This window comes from Onychomys torridus, chromosome 7 (assembly GCF_903995425.1).
Source record: "Onychomys torridus chromosome 7, mOncTor1.1, whole genome shotgun sequence".
NCBI classification, from domain to species: Eukaryota; Metazoa; Chordata; class Mammalia; order Rodentia; family Cricetidae; genus Onychomys; species Onychomys torridus.
Genome location: NC_050449.1, coordinates 71,883,772 through 71,903,393, shown reverse-complemented (window position 1 = coordinate 71,903,393; position 19,622 = coordinate 71,883,772). Strand labels below are relative to the sequence as shown.

The following is a 19,622-nucleotide window of genomic DNA, read 5'->3' as shown; positions in this document are numbered from 1 at the left end:
TAGGTCAGCAAATTTGGCCGCAAAGCTGTTGTCAGTGTTTTCCGTGTCTTTGCAATAAAGGAAGGGTGGGTGGTTTCCAAGCCAATGGCTCAGCTGGTCCCCACGAGCGGGTGAGAAAGTTCGCGTCTCCCGGACCGCCTCTTCCTGGCGGCGACGTGCGACCTCACGTGGGTTCCTGCGCCTGCTCCGGGCGGCACAGGCTGCGTTCCCGCCAGAAAGTTAAGTTTCGTTTCCAGCAGTTACGGAGAGTTCCCCTTCCCGCGATCTTTCCCCGAAGTCGATTCTTCCTTTCCGGATCGCAGAGCCTCAGATATGGAAGGTCAGCGCCGAAGGCCGACAGCGCCCCGCGCTAAGAAGCCGGCTGCGAAGCGCGCCACGACGGAGCCCAAAGGGACCGTGGCCGCCCGGTCCCGCGCGGGAAACTGCGTCCCTCAAAGGGGGGCGCGATCGCGGCGTGCGGAGTGTGACGGGGACTCCGCGGAGAAGCCGCGCGCCCAAGCGCCCCGAGCGCGCTCGGGAAGGGCGTCCGTGCGCACCAAGGACCCACAGCCTTCGGCCTCCGGCGCCGCAGGAGACGCCGAGCAGCCCCGCGTCCGGGAGCCCCCGCCTCCGACAGTCGCCGAGGTACTTAAGGTCGCAAGGGAAGTCCGGGAGCCTCCGCCTCCGACAGTCCCCGAGGCACCCGAGGTTGCAAGGGGCGTCCGGGAGCCCCCGCCTCCGACAGTCCCCGAGGCACCCGAGGTTGCAAGGGGTCCTTGCGGCAGGAGGGGCGCGCGCTCCACGGGGCAGCAGAGAGCCTCGCGGGCTTCCAGGAAGGAGCCGGAGACCCTCGACAAAAAGCTCAAGAGGGTGCTGGGAAATTTGAGGTTGAGACGCGATGAGATCTCGGTGGCAGCCGAGGTGGTGAATGAAGTCGTGAAGTGCCTGCTGAAAGGAATGCAGACCCGTGACTCGGAGTTCAAAGGCGTGCAGCCGCTGAACACTGGCAGCTACTATGAGCATGTGAAGGTGAGCCGCCTAGACCTGCTTGTTGGAGGGGCTCCGGGCCCACTCCTCACCTGCCTCATCTTTTTGGAGTTCCCCACACCCTTGGGTATCTCCCCACTTCCCTTCTGGAACAGCCCACGCTCTGCTCTTTTTATTTTTATTTTTTTGAGACAGGGTTTCCTCTGTGTAATTTTGGAGCCTGTCCTGGATCTCGATCTATAGATCAGGCTAGCCTCGACTTCACAGAGATCCACCTGCCTCTGGCTACTGAGTGCTGGGATTAAAGGCGTGCGCCACCACCGACCGGCATTTTTTTTTTAAAATTCATTCAGTTAGCATACAGACTAATATTGATAGCTTGTTTCTCTTAACGCTGTGCTTTGGAGGAACTCTGGACTTGCTCCTGAGAAGTTGTGGTAGAGAGGATATGTGAGTTTAAAGCAGCCACAGTGGAAGGTCTGCACCCAGTGTGGATGAGGACTCTGCTGTGGCTGAGTGGATGGAGTCCCCAACTATATCCTCTAGACTGAGTCTAGCCCATTCCAGAGACCTTGGGACCACTGGCAATTAGAGAATTGTTTACAGCTAGTTGGGTGAGGTGGTTGGATACTCAGGTGAGGAGGGTCCTGTGACCTTCTCCCACCTCCTTCTATGAGCAAACATCAACATTCAGCAAGCCTAGCTCTGATGATCTTTAGAGAGCAGGTCCAGCGGAATTCCTGAAGATAGTGGCCGTGTGGCTCAGAGGCCAGTCCAGTACAACACAAGTGAAGATTGTAAGAAGTAAATCAGTTGTAGTAGTTTTATCCAAATAATATGGCAACTACTAATCCCAGCAGGCGGGGAGGCAGAGGCAGGTGGATCTCTGTGAGTTGGAGGCCAGCTTGGTCTACATAGAGAGTTCCAGGACAGCCAGGGATCTATAGATCCTGTCTCAAAAAACAAAACAAAACAAAATAATAAAAATAAAAAGGGAAAAAAAAACGATAGCAACTTGCAACATGAATGGATTATAAAAACAAATTAGTACATACAGCCACTACAGTAAGGCAAGAAAAAGAGACCAAATGAGTAAGATTGGCAAAGAGGCAAAAACTGTTATGTACAGATGACATAATCGTACAGACTATTAAAATAATCAGTGAATTAGCAAGATTACTAGGTACAAAAACCAATAAACTAAAACCAGTTATTTAAATGTGTTAGCAAGAGATGTGCAAATGAGGTAAAAATAGCATAATAACCAAGTTGGGAGCAGGGAGAGATCAGCGGTTAAGAGCACTGGCTGCTCGCCCAGAGGATCAGGGTTCAGTTCCTAGCACCCACATGGTAGTTCACAACCATCTATGAACTACCCTGACCATCCCCTGAACTTCCAGGTTTGCACAGGCACCAAGCACATACATGGTGAAAAGACATACATGTAGCAAAACACCCATATAAATAATTTTGTTGTTTTTTTTTTTCGAGACAGGGTTTCTCTGTGAAACAGTCCTGGCTGTCCTGGATCTCACTCTGTAGACCAGGCTGGTCTCAAACTCACAGAGATCCGCCTGCCTCTGCATCCCTCCCTGCTGGGATTAAAGGCGTGCGCCACCACTGCCCGGCATAAATTATTTTTTTAAAAGCACAACTCTAACTAATGAAGGCTGTGTGGTATTTTTATTTACTTTATTCTACTTTCCTTCTGTATTTTATTTTATGACAAGGTCTCATGTATCCCAGGCTGGCCTCTAACTCATTGTGTAGCCAAGGATGATCCTCCTGACTTTCCCTCCCTAGTGCTGGAATTATGCCATCATCATATTGTAGTCCTAATCTAGTCAATGCTGGGCATAGAACCCAGGGCTTCATGCATGCTAAGCAAAATCATCTCCCAACTGAGCTCTCTCCCTATTTAATATAGGAAAAGTATTTATTATGATTATTGTTGGAAACATGAAAAGGGGTTTTATTGTTTGTTTTGGTTTTAGACAGGATTTTACTGTGTAGCCCAGGCTGGCCCTTCAAACTTGTGATTCTCTTACCTCAGTTTTCCAAGGGCTAGGTTTACAGGTGTGTGTCACCTCAACACACATTTCTGTGACCACTGTGGCAGGAGGGTGGCTGCAGTGTGTATTTTGTGATATAAAAGGTAACGTCACAAGGTTTTTAAATTTATTTAAAAAATGTTTTTGGTGACTTTGTTGAGTCTCACTATGTAGCCCTGGCTGAGTGAAATTCACTAGGTAGACCAGGCTGGCCTCAACTCAACAGAGATTACCTGTTTCTGCCTTCTGAATGCTGGGATTAACCACTATTCCTAGGATTTGATATGTAATTTTTTTTGTTGTTTTTTTTGTTTGTTTGTTTTTAGAGATAGGTTTCTCTGTAGCTTTGGAGCCTGTCCTGGACTAGCTCTGTAGACCAGGCTGGCCTCGAACTTACAGAGATCTACCTGCCTCTGCCTCCCGAGTGCTGGGATTACAGGTGTGCGGCGGCCACCGCCACCACCTCCTCCTGCTTGATATGTAAATTTTATGGGTTTTGTGTTTGTTTGATTTATTTTCTGTGTTGGAACAGTTTGCCAGAGAAGCAGTTCAAGACTAGAGTTCTTTTTGTGGAAAGGCTTTTATTTAAAAAAAAAATTACTTATATGTTATTTATGTGTATATGTGAGTTTAAATGTACCCTGTGTACAGGAGCCCTTACAGGCCAGAAGATGACAGTGTCATGTCGCTTGGCTCTGTAGTGACAGTGGCTGTGAGCTGCCTGATATGGGTGCTGGGAACCAAACTTGAGTTCCAGCCTAGCCTGTGCTACAGAGTAAGACCCTGTTTTAAAACAAACAAACATACATGCTTGCTTGTGCTTAAAAAAGAAAAATTGAGAGAATCTATAAGCTAAAACCAATAATATGTATAGTAACACAGACTACCCATTCTTGGGTGTGGTGATCCTGTTCTGAGAGGGGATATATACTGGGGATCTTGCCTTCCTTCCTCCTCCCTTCCCTTTTTTTTTCCAGAGCTAAGGACCAAACCCAGGGCCTTGCGCTTGCTAGGCAAGTGCTCTACCACTGAGCTAAATCCCCAGCTCCCTTCCCCCCTTTTTTATTATTAAGAAATTTTCTATTCATTTTACGTACAACCACAGATCCCACTCTCCTCCCTCTACTCCCCCTCCCCTACCCCCCTGCCATTCCCACCTCCTCCAAGGCAAGGCCTCCCATGAAACTGTCACAGGAAAAAATGTAATTGTTTGGAAAGATTTTACAAGAAAATATTTCAATGTTATTTTTACTATTCCTTAGATTTCTGCTCCTAATGAATTTGATGTTATGTTTAAACTGGAAGTCCCCAGAATTGATCTACAAGAATATCATGACACTGGCGCTTTCTATCGTGTGAAGTTCAAAAGAATTCCAGGAGGAAATCCTCTGCGTCATTTTTTAGAAGGGGAAATATTATCAGCTTCCAAGATGTTGTCAAGATTTAGGGAAATTATTAAAAAAGAAGTTAAAAAAATCGAAGGTGAGATTTTTGGTTTTGATTCTTGCAGACCTGATGCTGCTTTACTTATAAACATCCTCTCCTGATCTCCTCTGACATCCTCTCCCTCTTCCATGCCTCTGCCACCAACTCCCAAAGCTCTGTGAACTGACCACACTAGTCTCCACATGGACATCTAGAGCTCCTGCTGTCCGTCCATCATCTATCTATCTTTTGAAACAGGATCTCACTATGTATGTAACCCCTGGCTGACCTATGTAGTACCTGGTCACTATGTAGACCAGGCTGGTCTTGTCTCTCTCAATTTTTTTTTTTTTTTTTTTTTTTTTTGGTTTTTCGAGATAGGGTTTCTCTGTGTAGCTTTGCGCCTTTTTCCTGGAACTCACTTGGTAGTCCAGCCTGGCCTCGAACTCACAGAGATCCTCCTGGCTCTGCCTCCCGAGTGCTGGGATTAAAGGCGTGTGCCACCACCCAGTGTGGTCTTGTCTCTTGAATGCTAACATTAAAACCTTAAACCAGGCTTGGGGATTTAGCTCAGTGGTAGAGTGCTTGCCTAGCAAGCGCAAGGCCCTGGGTTCGGTCCTCAGCTCAAAAACAACAACAACAACAAAAACCTTAAACCAACACCCCCAGCAAGCTCATGCTGAACTTCATTTGGAGGTAGTCTTTCTTGCTCCTGCTTGTTTTGTTTTGGGAAATAGAAATGTCAACCACTTTATAGGACATACTTCTGGGATCAGATTGAAGGCATCCGCCTTCCCTCCTTCGTTCACAGACTTAGTGCTCTGTTGATTTGAGACTATATGTTTGTTTATTTAGAGATGGGGTCATTACGTAGCCCAGGCTGGCCTTGAAAACATTTTTGGGGGGACACTAGGGGTTGAACTCAAGACCTTGTGCACACTGGGCAAGCACTAGCACTGAACCTGGGTTTGAACCTCTGTGATTGCTCTCACTTCTGTGCCTGTTTCTCGACCCTCGCCTCCTCTCTGCTGCTATGTGCGGCTTCTCTCCAGAGTACCATTTAAAGTTCTAAATGAAACTTTACTTACAGCACTGCCAGACCCAAAGTCTTTAGGAATGCTTCATCACAGGTCCTAGACAGAATCCTGACAGTGTCTCCAGATAGCTAACTGTTTGTTACGTAGTAAAACACTATGCCTCATGGGGTGTAGTTCTATATTGGGGCTAATGTTGATTAGTGTTAGGCTATAAATCTTATTTTATTTTATTATTATTATTTTTTCCTAGACAGGGTTTCTCTAGACAGTAGTTTTGTGCCTTCCCTGGAACTCTCTCTGTAGACCAGGCTGGCCTCTAACTCACAGAGATCCACCTGCCTCTGCCTCCCACGTGCTGAGATTAAAAGCGTGTGCCACCACCCGCCCGGCTAGGCTATAGATTTTAAATTATAATTCTGTAACTTTCCCATATTTCCAGAGAAAATGGATCAATCCTTTCTTTTCTTCAATGTGTGCAAACAGGTATTGATGTCAGTGTGGAGAAGGAGAAACCAGGAAGCCCTGCTGTAACACTTCTTATCAGAAACCCGGAAGAAATATCTGTGGATATAATTCTGGCTTTGGAGTCAAAAGGCAGCTGGCCCCAAAGTACCAACGAAGGACTACCCATCAAAAACTGGCTTGGCACAAAAGTTAGGACCAATCTAAGACGAGAGCCATTTTATCTTGTACCCAAGAATGCAAAAGTTGGAAATGATTTTCAAGGTTTGTTAAAATGTGAAGATTAATGAGAAGGATGCAAAAGGCTCATTAGTGTTGTATGCAAAGGCAGCAAAAGTTCAGCGGTCCACCAGTGTGCTGGCATTCCCAGAGCTATCAGGCTAAACAGGCCACGGAAATGAGCGTGGCCAGCTAGAATGGAGAAATCTGTGCCTATTGTACCGTTGTCAAGAGGGGAAGCAGGCAGGGGCAGAGAGGCAGGAGGAACAGGAGTTTCAGGTCATGGCTACATAGTGAGTGGCAGGCCACGCCTGGCTACATGACCCTGTCTCAAAATAATTCCCAAGCCACAGCAACAATAATGACTTCACTTTCTAATGTCCATGAGTCACTCCATCTAAATTCTGTTTAAGTGAAGACAGTACTGCCTCGGACTCACACTGTTGTGGTTCTGAATCTCGAGGCTTTCTCTTGGCTGGCTCTGCGACCTCCTGTTCATGTAGCAGCCTCTTGAAACCTGCTTAGCAGCTCCTGTGTGCAAACCAAAGCTTCTCGAAAGACTCTGGGGAGGTTAAACCATCAGAGAAGCAAAATATTAATGAGACGCATTTAGCACACTCCAAGAGATAAGGTATCTGACCTTGGCTAAGTATATTATTTCCCCATCTAGACCCACTTTTGCTATGTATTTATTTTAATAATTACTTTGTGTATCTGTTCACTTCTTTTGGTCTGCCTTCCTCTTGAATTTCTTCAGAATGATATTTTAGTATATGATCTAAACTTAAACATTGTATGATTTACCTGTGACTTCTTTTAGTAAAATAGCTGTGTTTCTTTCTGAAATTAAGGCAAGACATGGCGCCTCTCTTTCTCTCACACTGAAAAATACATTTTGAGTAATCACGGGATAGAGAAAACATGTTGTGAATCTGCTGGAGTGAAATGTTGCAGGTAATGTCCCCCTTTTTAAAAAAAAATTTTAATATATTTATTTATTAATTTTTTTTCATTTTACATACCAACCCCAGTTCCCCCTCCCTCCCCTTCTCCCGCCTCCTCACCTCCCTCCCACTCTATCCCCATCCACTCCTCAGAGTGGGTAAGGCCTCCCATGGTAGTCAACAAAGTCTGGCATACCAAGTTGAAGGAGAGCCTAGCCCCTCCCCATTGTATCAACCCTTTTTTTTTTTTAATGGCAAATTACCTATGATACTAACATTTAATGCTTTCTTGGCACCACAGCCCAGATGTGAGGATGATTATTGCTGGGCTGGGCTGGGTTGGGAGAAGGGTGATGCTGGGATAATTTTGGGTAGAGAGCAAGGGGGAAGGAGGAAGGGAGGAAGGCAAGGAAGCAGAGGAGTATGTATAAATACATACTGTATAAACACAATTTTTCTAATATGTACTTTTTTCTGGGATCTCCCTGTATAGCCCAGGCCATGAATTCACTCTGTAGCCTGTTAATCTTGAACTCATTATGATCTTCCTGCCTCAGCCTCCCAAGTGCTGGGATTATAGGCATGCACACTACACCTGGCTGATTGAGTGTATTATTGTCATGAAAGGTGAAGAGGCCAAAGAATGACTTATTAGATAGTGGTGGCTGCTTTGGGATGGAGCGGCTTTGTTGCTGTTAGGAACTGACTGGCCAAACTTGAAATCACACTAAGTGGGTCATTTTTCTCGTTAGAATATACACCATCAAGAAGTGAGACTGAGTCAAGGATGGTCGTGCACACCACAATCCTAGCACTTGAAAGGGAGAAGAGAATTAGGAGTTGAAGGCCAGCCTCTGCTACATGACAAGTTTAAGGACAACCTGAGCTATATCAGATCCTGCCTCAAAAAACTGGAAATAAAGAAGAAAGTATGTTTAAAAAAGGAAAAAGACAGACCAGGTGGTGCATATCTTTAATTGCAGCACTTGTATTTGGGAGGCAGAGGCAGTGGACCTCTCTGTTTCAGGAAAGCCAGGGTAACAAAGAGAGATCTGTCTCAAAAGAGGCAGCTTGTAAATAAGTAAAAAGTCTTATCTTTTTTTTATTTAACAGGAAAGACTGTTTAAAATTAATGAAATACCTTTTGGAACAGTTGAAAAAAGAGTGGCAGGAACTAGATGGATTCTGTTCTTACCATGTGAAAACTGCAATCTTTCACATGTGGACTGAGAACCCACAAGACAGTCATTGGGACCCCAAGCAACTGAGCACCTGCTTTGATGAGTTTCTGACGTTCTTTGTTGAGTGCCTCAGGACAGAGAAACTGATGCATTATTTTATTCCAAAGTTCAATCTATTCTCTCAAGAAGAAATTGACCAAAAAAGTAAAAAATTTCTGTTAGAGAAAATTGAATATGAAAGAAACAATGGATTTCCAATTTTTGACAAGTTTTGAAATTATGTATTTGTCTGTATGTTATAATGTGTTCTTGTGGGTGTGTGTTTAGGACAGAGGTTGATGCCAAATGTCTTCCTCAGTCACACTTCACTTTTTTGGGACAAAGTCTGCTTCTGAACCCAGAGCTCATGGAGGTGTCCTGGCTGATTAGCCAGTGAGCTCCTGGGATCCACCTGTCTCTGCTTCTCCAGCCCTGGGATCATAGATGAGCATCATCTATACAGCATTTACATTGTTGCTGGGGATCTGGACTCAGGTCCTCATGTGTGCAAAGCAAGTACTGTACTGACTGAGCCTTTTTCCCAGCCGGGGAATGTATTTTGAAATGAAACTGGGTTCAAGTCCATTGTGGTGGTGTGTGCCTGTAGTCTCAGCACGTGAGAAAGGGAGGCAGAACAGCAAGCAGTTCAATGTGATCCTTGGCTATATCTCTAGTTCAAGGATAGCCTGGGATACATGAAACCTGCTTAAGGCAAGGTGTAAAAGGGGCTTGGAGAGATAGCTCGGTGGTTAAGAGCACTTACTGTTCTTTCAGAGGACCTGACTTTGGTCCTCAGCACCCAATGGCAGGTCATAACTATAACTCCAGTTCCAGGAAATCTAGCCTGCTCACTACAGGATCCTGCTTGCACATGGTGTGTGCACACAAGCACATATACAAGAGAAATAATTTTTTTTGTTGTTTTTGTTTTTCGAGACAGGGTTTCTCTGTGTAGCTTTGTGCCTTTCCTGGAACTCACTTGGTAGCCCAGGCTGGCCTCGAACTCATAGAGATCCGCCTGCCTCTGCCTCCCAAGTGCTGGGATTAAAGGCATGCGCCACCACTGCCCGGTGAGAAATATTTTTTAAAAGCACAAAAAATAAAAAATGAAACTATGATACGATCCTATGATATGTTAAGTGTGTTGGCACTTATAATCCTGGCACTTGAGAAGCTGAGGTATGAGGGTTGCCATGAATGCAAGGCCAGCCTGGGCTAACAGAATAAGATCTTGTCTCAGAAAACAAAACACCAAAAGCCAGCAGTAGTGCCTGTGAGTCACCATAGTGTTTGGGTTGGGTCTGCTCCCTTGTCCTGACTCAGAAAGGTAGAGTGTTTTGTTTTTGTTTTTCTTCTTTTGGATGCTGGTCAGAACCTTAAGGAGGCTTTTCCTGGTATTTGTGCTTCCTTCTCTTGATGTTCCCTCCAACCCCTCAACACATGTACACCACATGGCTGCCTATCTATTAAGTGGCTGATGTCTTCTTTGAATACAAAACCACCCCCCCAATGTGATTGTAATAATGCAAAAGCTCACAGCAATAACTAAAATGAATATAATTTAGTTCTCAGTTTTTCATTAATTCATTCAAATATAAAGATTATAATAAAAGTTAAATACTAAAAATAAAAATGAAAACCTTGCCATTTTGGAAAGGGAAAACAAATATACATCTTCCCCCAATTAAATGCTTTAAGTCCTTAATGAGTATCACTTCTCACCTAGTGTAAGTCTGCAGAAGGCTGTGAGAGACCATAATCGAAATGGTTGATAGAGGCCTTGTTCAAATACAGGAAATTAGCATGGAAACAGTGCCTAGTCATGTGTCCCAGGGTAGGAAAGGAAAGGAAAATTAAGTTCCGCATCACCTCTGCTTCAGGTACTCTATCATGTATGGATAAGCATGTAATTTATTTTTAATTTATTTTTGTTTTATATGTTTTTCTCCAAAAGCACTGGTTCCTAACACAAATGAATGTGAGACAGAGGATGACTCCCTCTATTCAAGCAGCATTCACCAGTGACAAGTGATGCTCTTTAAGTCTTTCTGGTGAACTTTGTGTCTGAACTGTTGCAGGAGCCTCTTTCTCATTGTTCTGTAGTTGTTAGTTCCCTGTGTAACAAATCATGTCTACCACATGTGTTGTCTTTACTTTTTTGGTATCTTACAATAAATAAGAATTAAAAGTTTGTTTTTTTGTTTTTGTTTTTTTTTTGAGCTGAGTATCGAACCCAGGGCCTTGTGCTTGCTAGGCAAGTGCTCTACCACTGAGCTAAATCCCCAATCCCAGACTTAAAAGTTTTAATGTAGTTGGATTTATCAGTCTTAGAGTTTGTGCCTTGTACTTAACAACCACTAGTTTTGAATGTCATAGAAAAAGTGTCAACACGGGGAGGAGAGTTTTGAGGACAGTTAACAAGTAGAATGCCAGACCCCCCCCAAAAAAAATAATAATAAATAAAATAAATTAAAAAATCAAGCTCTATTTACTAGCTTAAAGTGAGTCGTTTCCCCTCCCGAAAAAAGAAAGGTACACAAAGTCCCGGATTCAGTTCTCAGCACCTGAATAAGAAAAAAAATTGCAGGCCTTGCATTTCAGATCCTCTTGACCCAGCCTCATCAGTATCTGGGATTACAACTATACACTACCAGGCTGGGTTTGTACTGCTCTTCTGAGTTCAACTCATGCTTAGATTTTGGAAAACTAGTTCCTTACTGTTCTGATGTCTTTTTTGTTTGTTTTTGTTTTTTGAGACAGGCTTTTGGTGTAGTTTTGGGGTTCTCCTGGATCTCGAGCTGTAGACCAGGCTGGCCTCAAACTCACAGAGATCTGCCTGGCTCTGCCTTCTGAGTGCTGGCTGGGATTAAAAGCGTGGGCCACCATTGCCCGGCTGCACCCAACACAATTTATCCATTTGAAGGGTACAGGTCACTGAGCCATTTTTCATTCCCAGAAAGTACTCTTGGCTATGAAGGCATCTTCTCAGCCCCAGAGTATTGCCAATTCACCTTCAATGTGATGGTTGCAGTTTGTTTTCTGCAAAAAGGGGTAGACCTGCCTGGCGGTGGCGCACACCTCCCAGAATTCGGGAGGCAGAGCCAGGTGGATCTCTGTGAGTTCGAGGCCAGCCTGGTCTACAGAGCGAGTCCAGGACAGGCACCAAAGCTATACAGAGAAAACCTGTCTTGGAAAAAAACAAAAAACCAACCAACCAAAGGGATAGAACCTAGGATCCCACACATGGTCAAGCACTGCACCACTTTAAAAAGTGGTGTTGTTTTGAGACAGGGTATCTCTGTATAGTCCTGGCTGCTCTGGAACTCACTTTGTAGACCAGGCTTGCCTTGAACTCAGAGAGCTGTGTGCCTTGGAGTCCTGAGATTAAAGGCTGCATTTTTTTGTTTCTAAAGGAAGGTTGGTTATCTAGTGGTTATTGAAGCTCTGATTGTGCTCACATCATCTCAGGACTTGGGTGCAGGTTCTATAAGACAAAATGACAGGAAGCTACTCAATGCCTGGATTGTACAGTTCTCAGGGAAGCAGGTCACTGTCCCTGCACTCAGCCTTTCATGATTGTTTACAATAAGACCACTTATCTGCAGTTTTGCTTTCCATGATTTCTGTTACAGTCAACCGTGGTCCAAAAACATGAAGTGGAAAACTTTGGAAATAAAAGATGTACGTGTAAAGTTGTATGTTGCTTGAGTGGCATGTTGGAATCTTGCACCATCATACTCTACCCACAGTACCTTGCTTAAACCTTACTAGAACATGAATAATTCCTTTGTTCACCATATCCATAATGTATATGCTACCTTACCAGTACTTACACAATAGCACCCTTAAAATTTTTTTAGATTTTTCTTGTGTATTTTTTGCCGTATGTATGTATACCACATGCATGCCTGTTGAGATCATAAGAGGGGGTCAAGTTCCCTGGAATTGGAGTTACAGGTGGTTGAGCTGCCATTTCAGTGCTGGGAACTAAACCTGAGTCCTCTGCAAGAGCAACAAATGGCTCTAACCACCGAGCATCTCCTCAGCTCCTATAATTGCAGGTTGATTTTTGGGTTTTTGAGACAGGGCTCCTCTGTGTAGCCCTGGCTGTCCTAGAAGTCACTTTGTAGATCAGGCTGGCCTCAAACTCACAGAGATCTGCCTGCCTCTGCCTCCCGAGTGCTGGGATTAAAGTTGCGCATCACAATTACACTCAAATCAATTACTGTATCACTGCAGTCCTTGTGTTGTTAAACTATTTAATAATGGCTCTAAAATGCAATAGCACTAACACTAGCAACTTTGGCAATGCCAAAAAGGTAGCAATGCTTTAAAAAAGTAAAATGGGGGCTGGAGAGATGGCTTGGTGGTTAAGAGTACTGGATGCTCTTCCAGAGGACCCCGGTTCAATTCTTAGCACCCACAACACTCTGTAACTCCAGCCCTAGGTGCAACTCCAAGTGATCTGATACCTTTATTTATTTATTATTCATTCATTATTTATTTATTCATAAAGACTTATTATGTATCCAGTATTCTGCCTGCATGTGTCCCTACAGGCCAGAAGAGGGCACCAGATCTCATTACAAGTGGTTGTGAGCCACCATGTATTTGAACTCAGGACCTCTGGAAGAGCAGTCGGTGCTCTTAACCACTGAGCCATCTCTCCAGCCCTTTTTAAAAATTTTAAATTTAATTTAATTTTTTTGCCAGAGCTGAGGACTGAACCCAGGGCCTTGAGCTTGCTAGGCAAGCATTCTACCACTGAGCTAAATCCCCAACCCCCCTCTTTTGGCCTCCATGGGCACCGCAAACTATGTTTATGCAAGCTAAACATCCATATACATTAAAAAAAAATAAGTGAAATGGTCTGAATAAGGAAAACTAATATCCAAACATTTCTAAGATTTACAGTAACAATGATCCATCTGAAATTATGAAAAAGAGGTAAAAATATGCTGGTTTTGCTGCAATTACTTAACTGTGCTAAGTGCTCAGTTAAGATGGAAAAGGTATTAGATTTGTTGGTGGGAAACATCAACAGAAAACATGTTTCATTGGAAATCTGTGTCCCATACAGTATGTCCCCTATAAAGATTCTAGCAAAGGGACCCTGAAGGAAGTGCTACTGAGCTCTTCAGTGTAGGCACGGATGCAGGCTGAACAGGCTGGGTCAGAAAACAGATTGCAGGAGAGCCCATGTCTACCACTGGAGAAGCTGTGACTGAATTTCCAGCAGAATTTAAGATGATACAGAGGAGAGCTGGGGATGCAGCGTCGATCACATGGGAAGAAGCCCTGGCTTTGATCCCTTGCCCCATTGCCACCCCCACCAAGAAAGGAATGGTACCTCCAGCAATTAGGAGTCTGGCAGAATGATTAAGATCAGCCTAGGGGACAAAACAGCCACATAAAGGTCCTTTAAAACAAAAGCAAAAAACACACATCAACAACCAACCAACCAACCAACCAACAATCCCAAGAGGGGCTGGTGTGATGGCTCAACAGATATAGGAACTTGCCAACCAGCCTGGTGGTTTGAGTTCAATCCCTGGAACCCATACAAACGTGGAAGGAGAGACCTGACTCCATGAAGTTGCTCTTTGACCCGCAACATGGGGGATGTGACACACATGCATAACATACCCATGCGGACAAAGAAATAAATTTAAAAACCTTGAAAACAACCTAAACCAAATTAAAAAAAGGGGGTGCGGGGAGGGTTAGGGAGATGGCTCAGTGGGTAAGACTTCTGGCTGGGAAAGCAAGAAGACCTGACTTCAAATATCCAGAACTCACACAGAAGCTGGATTTGTCTGCATATGCCAAACTCGAGTTGGGAATGGAGACAGGTGGGTCCCAGGAACTTGCTGACCAAACCAAGTCGAGCCAAACCAATGAGCTTCAGGTTTAGTGATTCCCCTTATTTCAAAAAGTAAGGCAATGACAGAGGACTATTCCCAGTGCCCTCCGTTGGCCTCCACTGGCATGTGCACCCACATAAACATGTGCACATACACTGCACACCTGTGGAAAATCTTGTATAGTGCCTATCTCAGTTACTCTTTCTGTTGCTGTGATAAAATATTTTGGGTTTATTTTATCTCATAGTTCCCAGGGTATGTTTCATCATAGCAGGGACTTCCTTTTAGGTATATGAAGCAGCTGGTTACATTGCATATACAGTTGAGAGAGAGAGAGTAATCAATGTTCATGCTCAGCTAGCTCCCTTTTTATACACTCCAGGACCCAAGCCCTTGAGATGCTGCTGCCCACCTTTAGGCTGGCTTTTCCCATCTCAATAAACCTAATTAAGATAATTCCTCATGGACCTGGTCAAAGACTAACCAATGTAAGATATCTACACAGCTGTATCCGGAGGCTTGCCTCCTCAGTGACTTCAGATTCTTCAAGATGACAATACTAACCCTCAGTGCCTGTAACTTTATCATAGATGTGTATGCACAGGACAACACACATCTGATTCAGTACTATCCAGTTTCAAGCATCTACTAGAGGGCTTTGAATGCAGTGCCCTCAAATAAGAGACTGTAACTGCCACAACTCAAAGGGTACCTAAAGAAAGACATTTAAAATGACAGGAATGTGAGTGGTGGGACATGCATGTAATCTCAGCACTCAGGAGGTGAAGGCAGGAGGATCAAAAGTCGATAGTCATGCTACATAGCAAGGCTGGCCTAGGACACATGATACTCCTTTTGGGTCTATTATTAATCTCGCCACTAAATCTCAGTTCACACTGTGTGGATGAATAATGTAGATATGAGGATGGCCTACCATCCTTACACATAACATACACACAAATATAATTACATGCACAGAGAGGTTAAAGCTACACAAACCCTGGAGCTTATAAATATACAAGCAACTGTCATTTACAGTGGAACAGTAACAACCATACAGGAGCAGTAAGACAGATGAGATTGAAGCAGCATTAATGTAAACAGTTGGATTTTTCTCAGGACACCAGTGTAGGAGTGGGTAGAAATAAAAAGATGGACAAATGGTTCATGTTTTTTTCTGTTTGTTTCACACTTCCAAAAGGTTGTCTGTACTTATCTGAACAAAGTATATCCAGATAAAATACTGTTTGTATAATACAAAACTAAAATACCATCTAGGAAGAAAAAAAATCAACTTTTTTTATTGCAAAAATCAACATTTTGTTCACAGTATCTTCTCACTGCCATGACTCATCTGAACAAGCGCCACTCTTCACAGATGTTGGTGCAGCAACATTACAGGTGATAATTGTCTTTTTTTCCTTTTGCAGTGCTAAGGGTTGAAACCTTGACTTTGCACATGCTAGGCAAGCACCCTACCACTGAGCTACATCCTCAGCCCCCAAAGTTTTCCTTTTTAAATTTAAAATATTATAAATAAAACCTTTTAGTACTACCTTAACAAATATCCATGAAAAAATTTCAACAAGGTTAAAAACTATGATTTTTATTAAAGAAAGTATAAAACATTGAATTCTACATTTAAAAACACTATTATTTTAAGAATCAGCCTTGTTTCTTCATATTGATATACATTTCAACAATTCCACTTTGAATAAAATCTTGAATCCTGAAAAATAAGTGGGGGGAAATGTTACTATTTACAAAATTCTTGGTTTTTGCTTGTTTGTTTTATTTTTTGAGACAGGGTTTCTCTCTGTAGTCCTGGCTCTCCTGGAGCTTGCTCTGTAGAACTGACTGTCCTCGGAGATCTGCCTGCATCTACATCCCAAGTGCTTATAAAGGCATGCACTACCACCGCCCAGCTCAAAATTCTTTTTTAAAAAGGTGGTGTGATTATATGATATAAAATACACTATCTCAACCATTTTCAAGCACGCAGTTCAGTGCTGATGACTATATTCACGGTTGTGCAACCTGCAAAATTCAAACTCTATATCCATTAAACAGAGATACCCACTTTGTTTAACTTACCCCCACTCACTTTGAAAGCTTGATTCTGTTTCCATGATTTTTCTTCTTTGAGATAGGATCTCATGTAAGCCCAGGCTGCCCTAGAACTCCTGTTCCTGTTGCTTCCACTGGAATTTACTATTTTAGATGCTGCATACTGGATTCATATATAATATTAGTTCTTTTGGACCTTTGTGTTGTGTAGTTGGAATTTTCTTTGGGCTGCCAACTAGCTCCCCAATAAAGACATGGAGATTTATTACTAATTATGAATGCTCAGCCTTAGCTTAAGCTTGCCCAACTAGCTCTTTTTTTGTTTTTTTTTGGCTTTTGAGACAGGGTTTCTCTGTGTAGCTTTGCACCTTTCCTAGAACTCACTCTGTAGCCCAGGCTGGCCTCAAACTCACAGAGATCCTCCTGCCTCTGCCTCCCGAGTGCTGGGATTAAAGGTGCGCCACCACCACCCGGCTTAGCTCTTTTAATTTAACCTGTTTCTATTCATCTACATTTTGCCTGGGGCTTTTACCTTTCTTTTATTCTGTATGTCCTACTTTCCTGCTTCCTCTGTTTCTGTCTATATGTCTGTCTGGCCCTTGGTGTCTCTGTTTCATTCTTTGAGCCTAAATTCCTCCTTCTAGTTTATGTTTGAGCAGGTAAAAAGACATCTGTCAACTTTATAAGTTAGTTTGGACTGTATAAACCAAACCTCTATCCATGCCATATGAAAGGACAACATGTAATAATAAGTCAAGATGACTCTGTAACCAACAAGATTTATCATGTCTCATCCAGTCTGAGAGCTATTCCCATATAGAGGGATCAGCATATGTAACACCTGTCTTGTAGTTTTTGTAGGTTTATTTCTTTATGTCGATAACCAAAATTTTCAGGGAGTCTCCCCTAATCAAATCTGCCCTCTATTAATTTTGAAGGAATCCATAGCCTTTCATTCCCTGTGGAAACAAAAGCATAACCTCTCCCCCAATGCAATGGAATTTTCTGAATTCCATTTAAAAGTTAAGACATCCCTCAAGTATCTATGCTGGTTTAATTCAGCAGTTACTCTTACAATCCCACCTCTCTCAGAAGCTGCTGTTCACTTATCAGCACTCAAAAAATTCAACAAAGCACCATACTGGATCCAGACTCCCTGTGTATTTCCCATCTTTATGTGGCTTATTATTTTTATATTACTTTACTCTTTCTTTAAAGACTTTAATTATTTTTAAACTATTTACTTTTTCCTATGACTGTCTATACCCATTTTTTCTTTCTTAGGCACCTACACATACTGTAACCTATTTATTTTTTAATTTTTTTGGTCTGAACATGTTTTCTGTGCACCTGTTGTGTTCTCTTACAGACGTTAAACTGCTAAGTGGCAGCTAGGCCCTCTGCCTTGTGGCTCTGGCAGTGAGCTGTGTACAACTGGGAGCTGTGTTTAACTGAGAGCTGCATTTAATCAACCCAGCTCTAGGAAGTTGGTGCCTATACTGTGGCAGGCATTTTTACTGAGCTTGCTGTTACTACTTAGCATGCTGGCTGCTCAAGTGCTCTGCTGCATACCAGTGCCTCTTAAAGGAGATATATCTTTTTTTTGTTTTTGTTTGTTGGTTGGTTGTTTGGTTTTGTTGTTGTTGATTTTTTTTCCAGCTTTCTCAGTCCTATGTGGAAATTCAGGCCCATGTCTATCTTTGCATAGTTAAACAAATATTCTGCAACATTTCCCCCTTTGTGTCTAAATAAAAAGAAAGGTTTTTAGCTTTAACATAGTAAGACTATATACAATAAGAACAATTATCGGGGTTGGGGATTTAGCTCAGTGGTAGAGTGCTTACCTAGCAAGCGCAAGACCCTGGGTTCGATCCTCAGCTCCACACACACAAAAAAGAATAATTATCAAGTAAGAATTACATTACAATATCCAGTCCATTTGCATTGGCACATTTGGAGAAGATACTCTATTATCTATCCTATCTTGGTGAGTTTAAAGTTGTGTACCTAATTTACTTACTGTTTAACTATGTAAAGATATGTTGCATTTGTTTATGCTGTGGAATAATTTACAAATATTCTGCAACAGGGTTGCTTCCAAGAGAGTAGTGCTGATTTTTAAAAATATGCTATGAAATAAGCACATATATTTTTGAGGTTCTACTTCCTATTCTTTTGAGTAAATACTCAGAAGTAGATTTGTGACATCATATGATTGCTAAGGAAGCACTACAGTGTTTTCTATAGGAGACTAATTAACAACCCCACCAATAGTGAACAGGGGGTCCGATTTTCCACATGCTTGCCAACACCTGACATTTTCTGATAGTCATTTGATAAATACATAAGTCACTTCTGGGTTGTATATTCTGTTATGCACCTGTAACCTTTGCACTTGGGAGGCTAATGCAGAAAAGGTAGAAGGGTGGCAGGTGTGAGGCCACCTGGGTGGCGTGTCTAAAAAAGGTATATTAACCAGACTTTGGTAATAGGTGAAAAGAGTAAGAATTCATCATTTATTATGTTAGTGGTTTTCAGAGATTATGCTGATTGTAATACATACACCATCTGAACCTAGTTTTGAAGGACAGAGATTTGCTGAGTGTGTTAGTACACACTTTTAATCTCACAATTTAGGAGCCAGAAGCAGGCATATCTTTATGAGTTCAGGATCAACCTGGTCTACATAGAGAGTTCCGAGACATCCAGTGATACATACAGATACCCTGTCTCAGAAAACAAACAACAACAAAACAAACAAAGAACAAAGACAGCGATTTGAATGTCTACACCATAAATGATGTTTACCTGTGGCACACTAGTGCTACACTAGATGTTAGTAAAACTTCTGTGGCTTTCCTTGAGGTCTTCCCAATTTTTTTTCCATCTCTCTTTTCAGTTTATTTGCTTTGTATCTCTCAGCCATTAAGACAAGTTCCTCTGGGATACTCTGAAATTATTAAATGTGTTACTAGGATTCTGAGTTCCTTCCTTCCTACAACATGCTGAATGACCTTCAAATTATTCTAGAGAATCCCACAATTATAAGTTATCTTTCAAAAAAGCAAAGAAACAAGGGAAGAAAAGAAAGGTCTTACCAGTTAAGTCCTAAATATATTTCTAAGTTACAGACCAATGTACCCATCATTCTTCTACTCCATTTCTATTGTTTCTTAGCTGCCTAACAGTTTCCTTAACACATGCTTTTATTTTCAAATGTTTTGTTTTATGTGTATGACTCTCTTGCCTGCATGTATGTCTATATACCACCTGTGCACTTGGGTGTCTACAGAGGCCAGAAGGGGGGTTCTGGAACTAGAGTTACAGATGACGTGAGCCATCATGTGGGTGTTGGAAATTGATTCTG

The 19,622-nt window shown here is 42.6% G+C and overlaps 2 protein-coding genes across 2 annotated transcripts in view; one reads left to right on the top strand and one right to left on the bottom strand.

Annotated features, from left to right (window-relative positions):
- The first annotated feature begins 207 nt into the window (after positions 1-207).
- Cgas (cyclic GMP-AMP synthase) lies at positions 208-8,657 on the top strand. The gene is made up of 5 exons (XM_036194026.1): positions 208-1,008; positions 4,280-4,499; positions 5,963-6,205; positions 7,012-7,114; positions 8,218-8,657. The coding sequence occupies exons 1-5, from the start codon at positions 313-315 to the stop codon at positions 8,558-8,560; spliced, it is 1,605 nt and encodes a 534-aa protein (XP_036049919.1). The 5' UTR covers positions 208-312; the 3' UTR covers positions 8,561-8,657.
- A 7,121-nt stretch (positions 8,658-15,778) lies between these two features.
- The window catches only part of Ddx43 (DEAD-box helicase 43), a 32,211-nt gene continuing 28,367 nt past the window's right edge, over positions 15,779-19,622 (bottom strand). The window contains exons 16-17 of the mRNA XM_036191797.1: positions 19,064-19,205; positions 15,779-15,917 (exon numbers count right to left, since the gene is read on the bottom strand). Coding sequence (XP_036047690.1) covers positions 19,092-19,205 — 114 coding nt within the window. The 3' untranslated portion in view covers positions 15,779-15,917; positions 19,064-19,091. The remainder of the gene's footprint in view (positions 15,918-19,063; positions 19,206-19,622) is intronic.

Excerpts from the sequence above, each read along its gene's own strand:
- Cgas (XM_036194026.1), top strand. The coding sequence starts at position 313 with ATGGAAGGTCAGCGCCGAAGGCCGACAGCGCCCCGCGCTAAGAAGCCG. Across the intron at positions 4,500-5,962 it reads AGAAGTTAAAAAAATCGAAG|GTATTGATGTCAGTGTGGAG; the intron begins GTGAGATTTTTG and ends GTGTGCAAACAG. Across the intron at positions 7,115-8,217 it reads GCTGGAGTGAAATGTTGCAG|GAAAGACTGTTTAAAATTAA; the intron begins GTAATGTCCCCC and ends TTTATTTAACAG.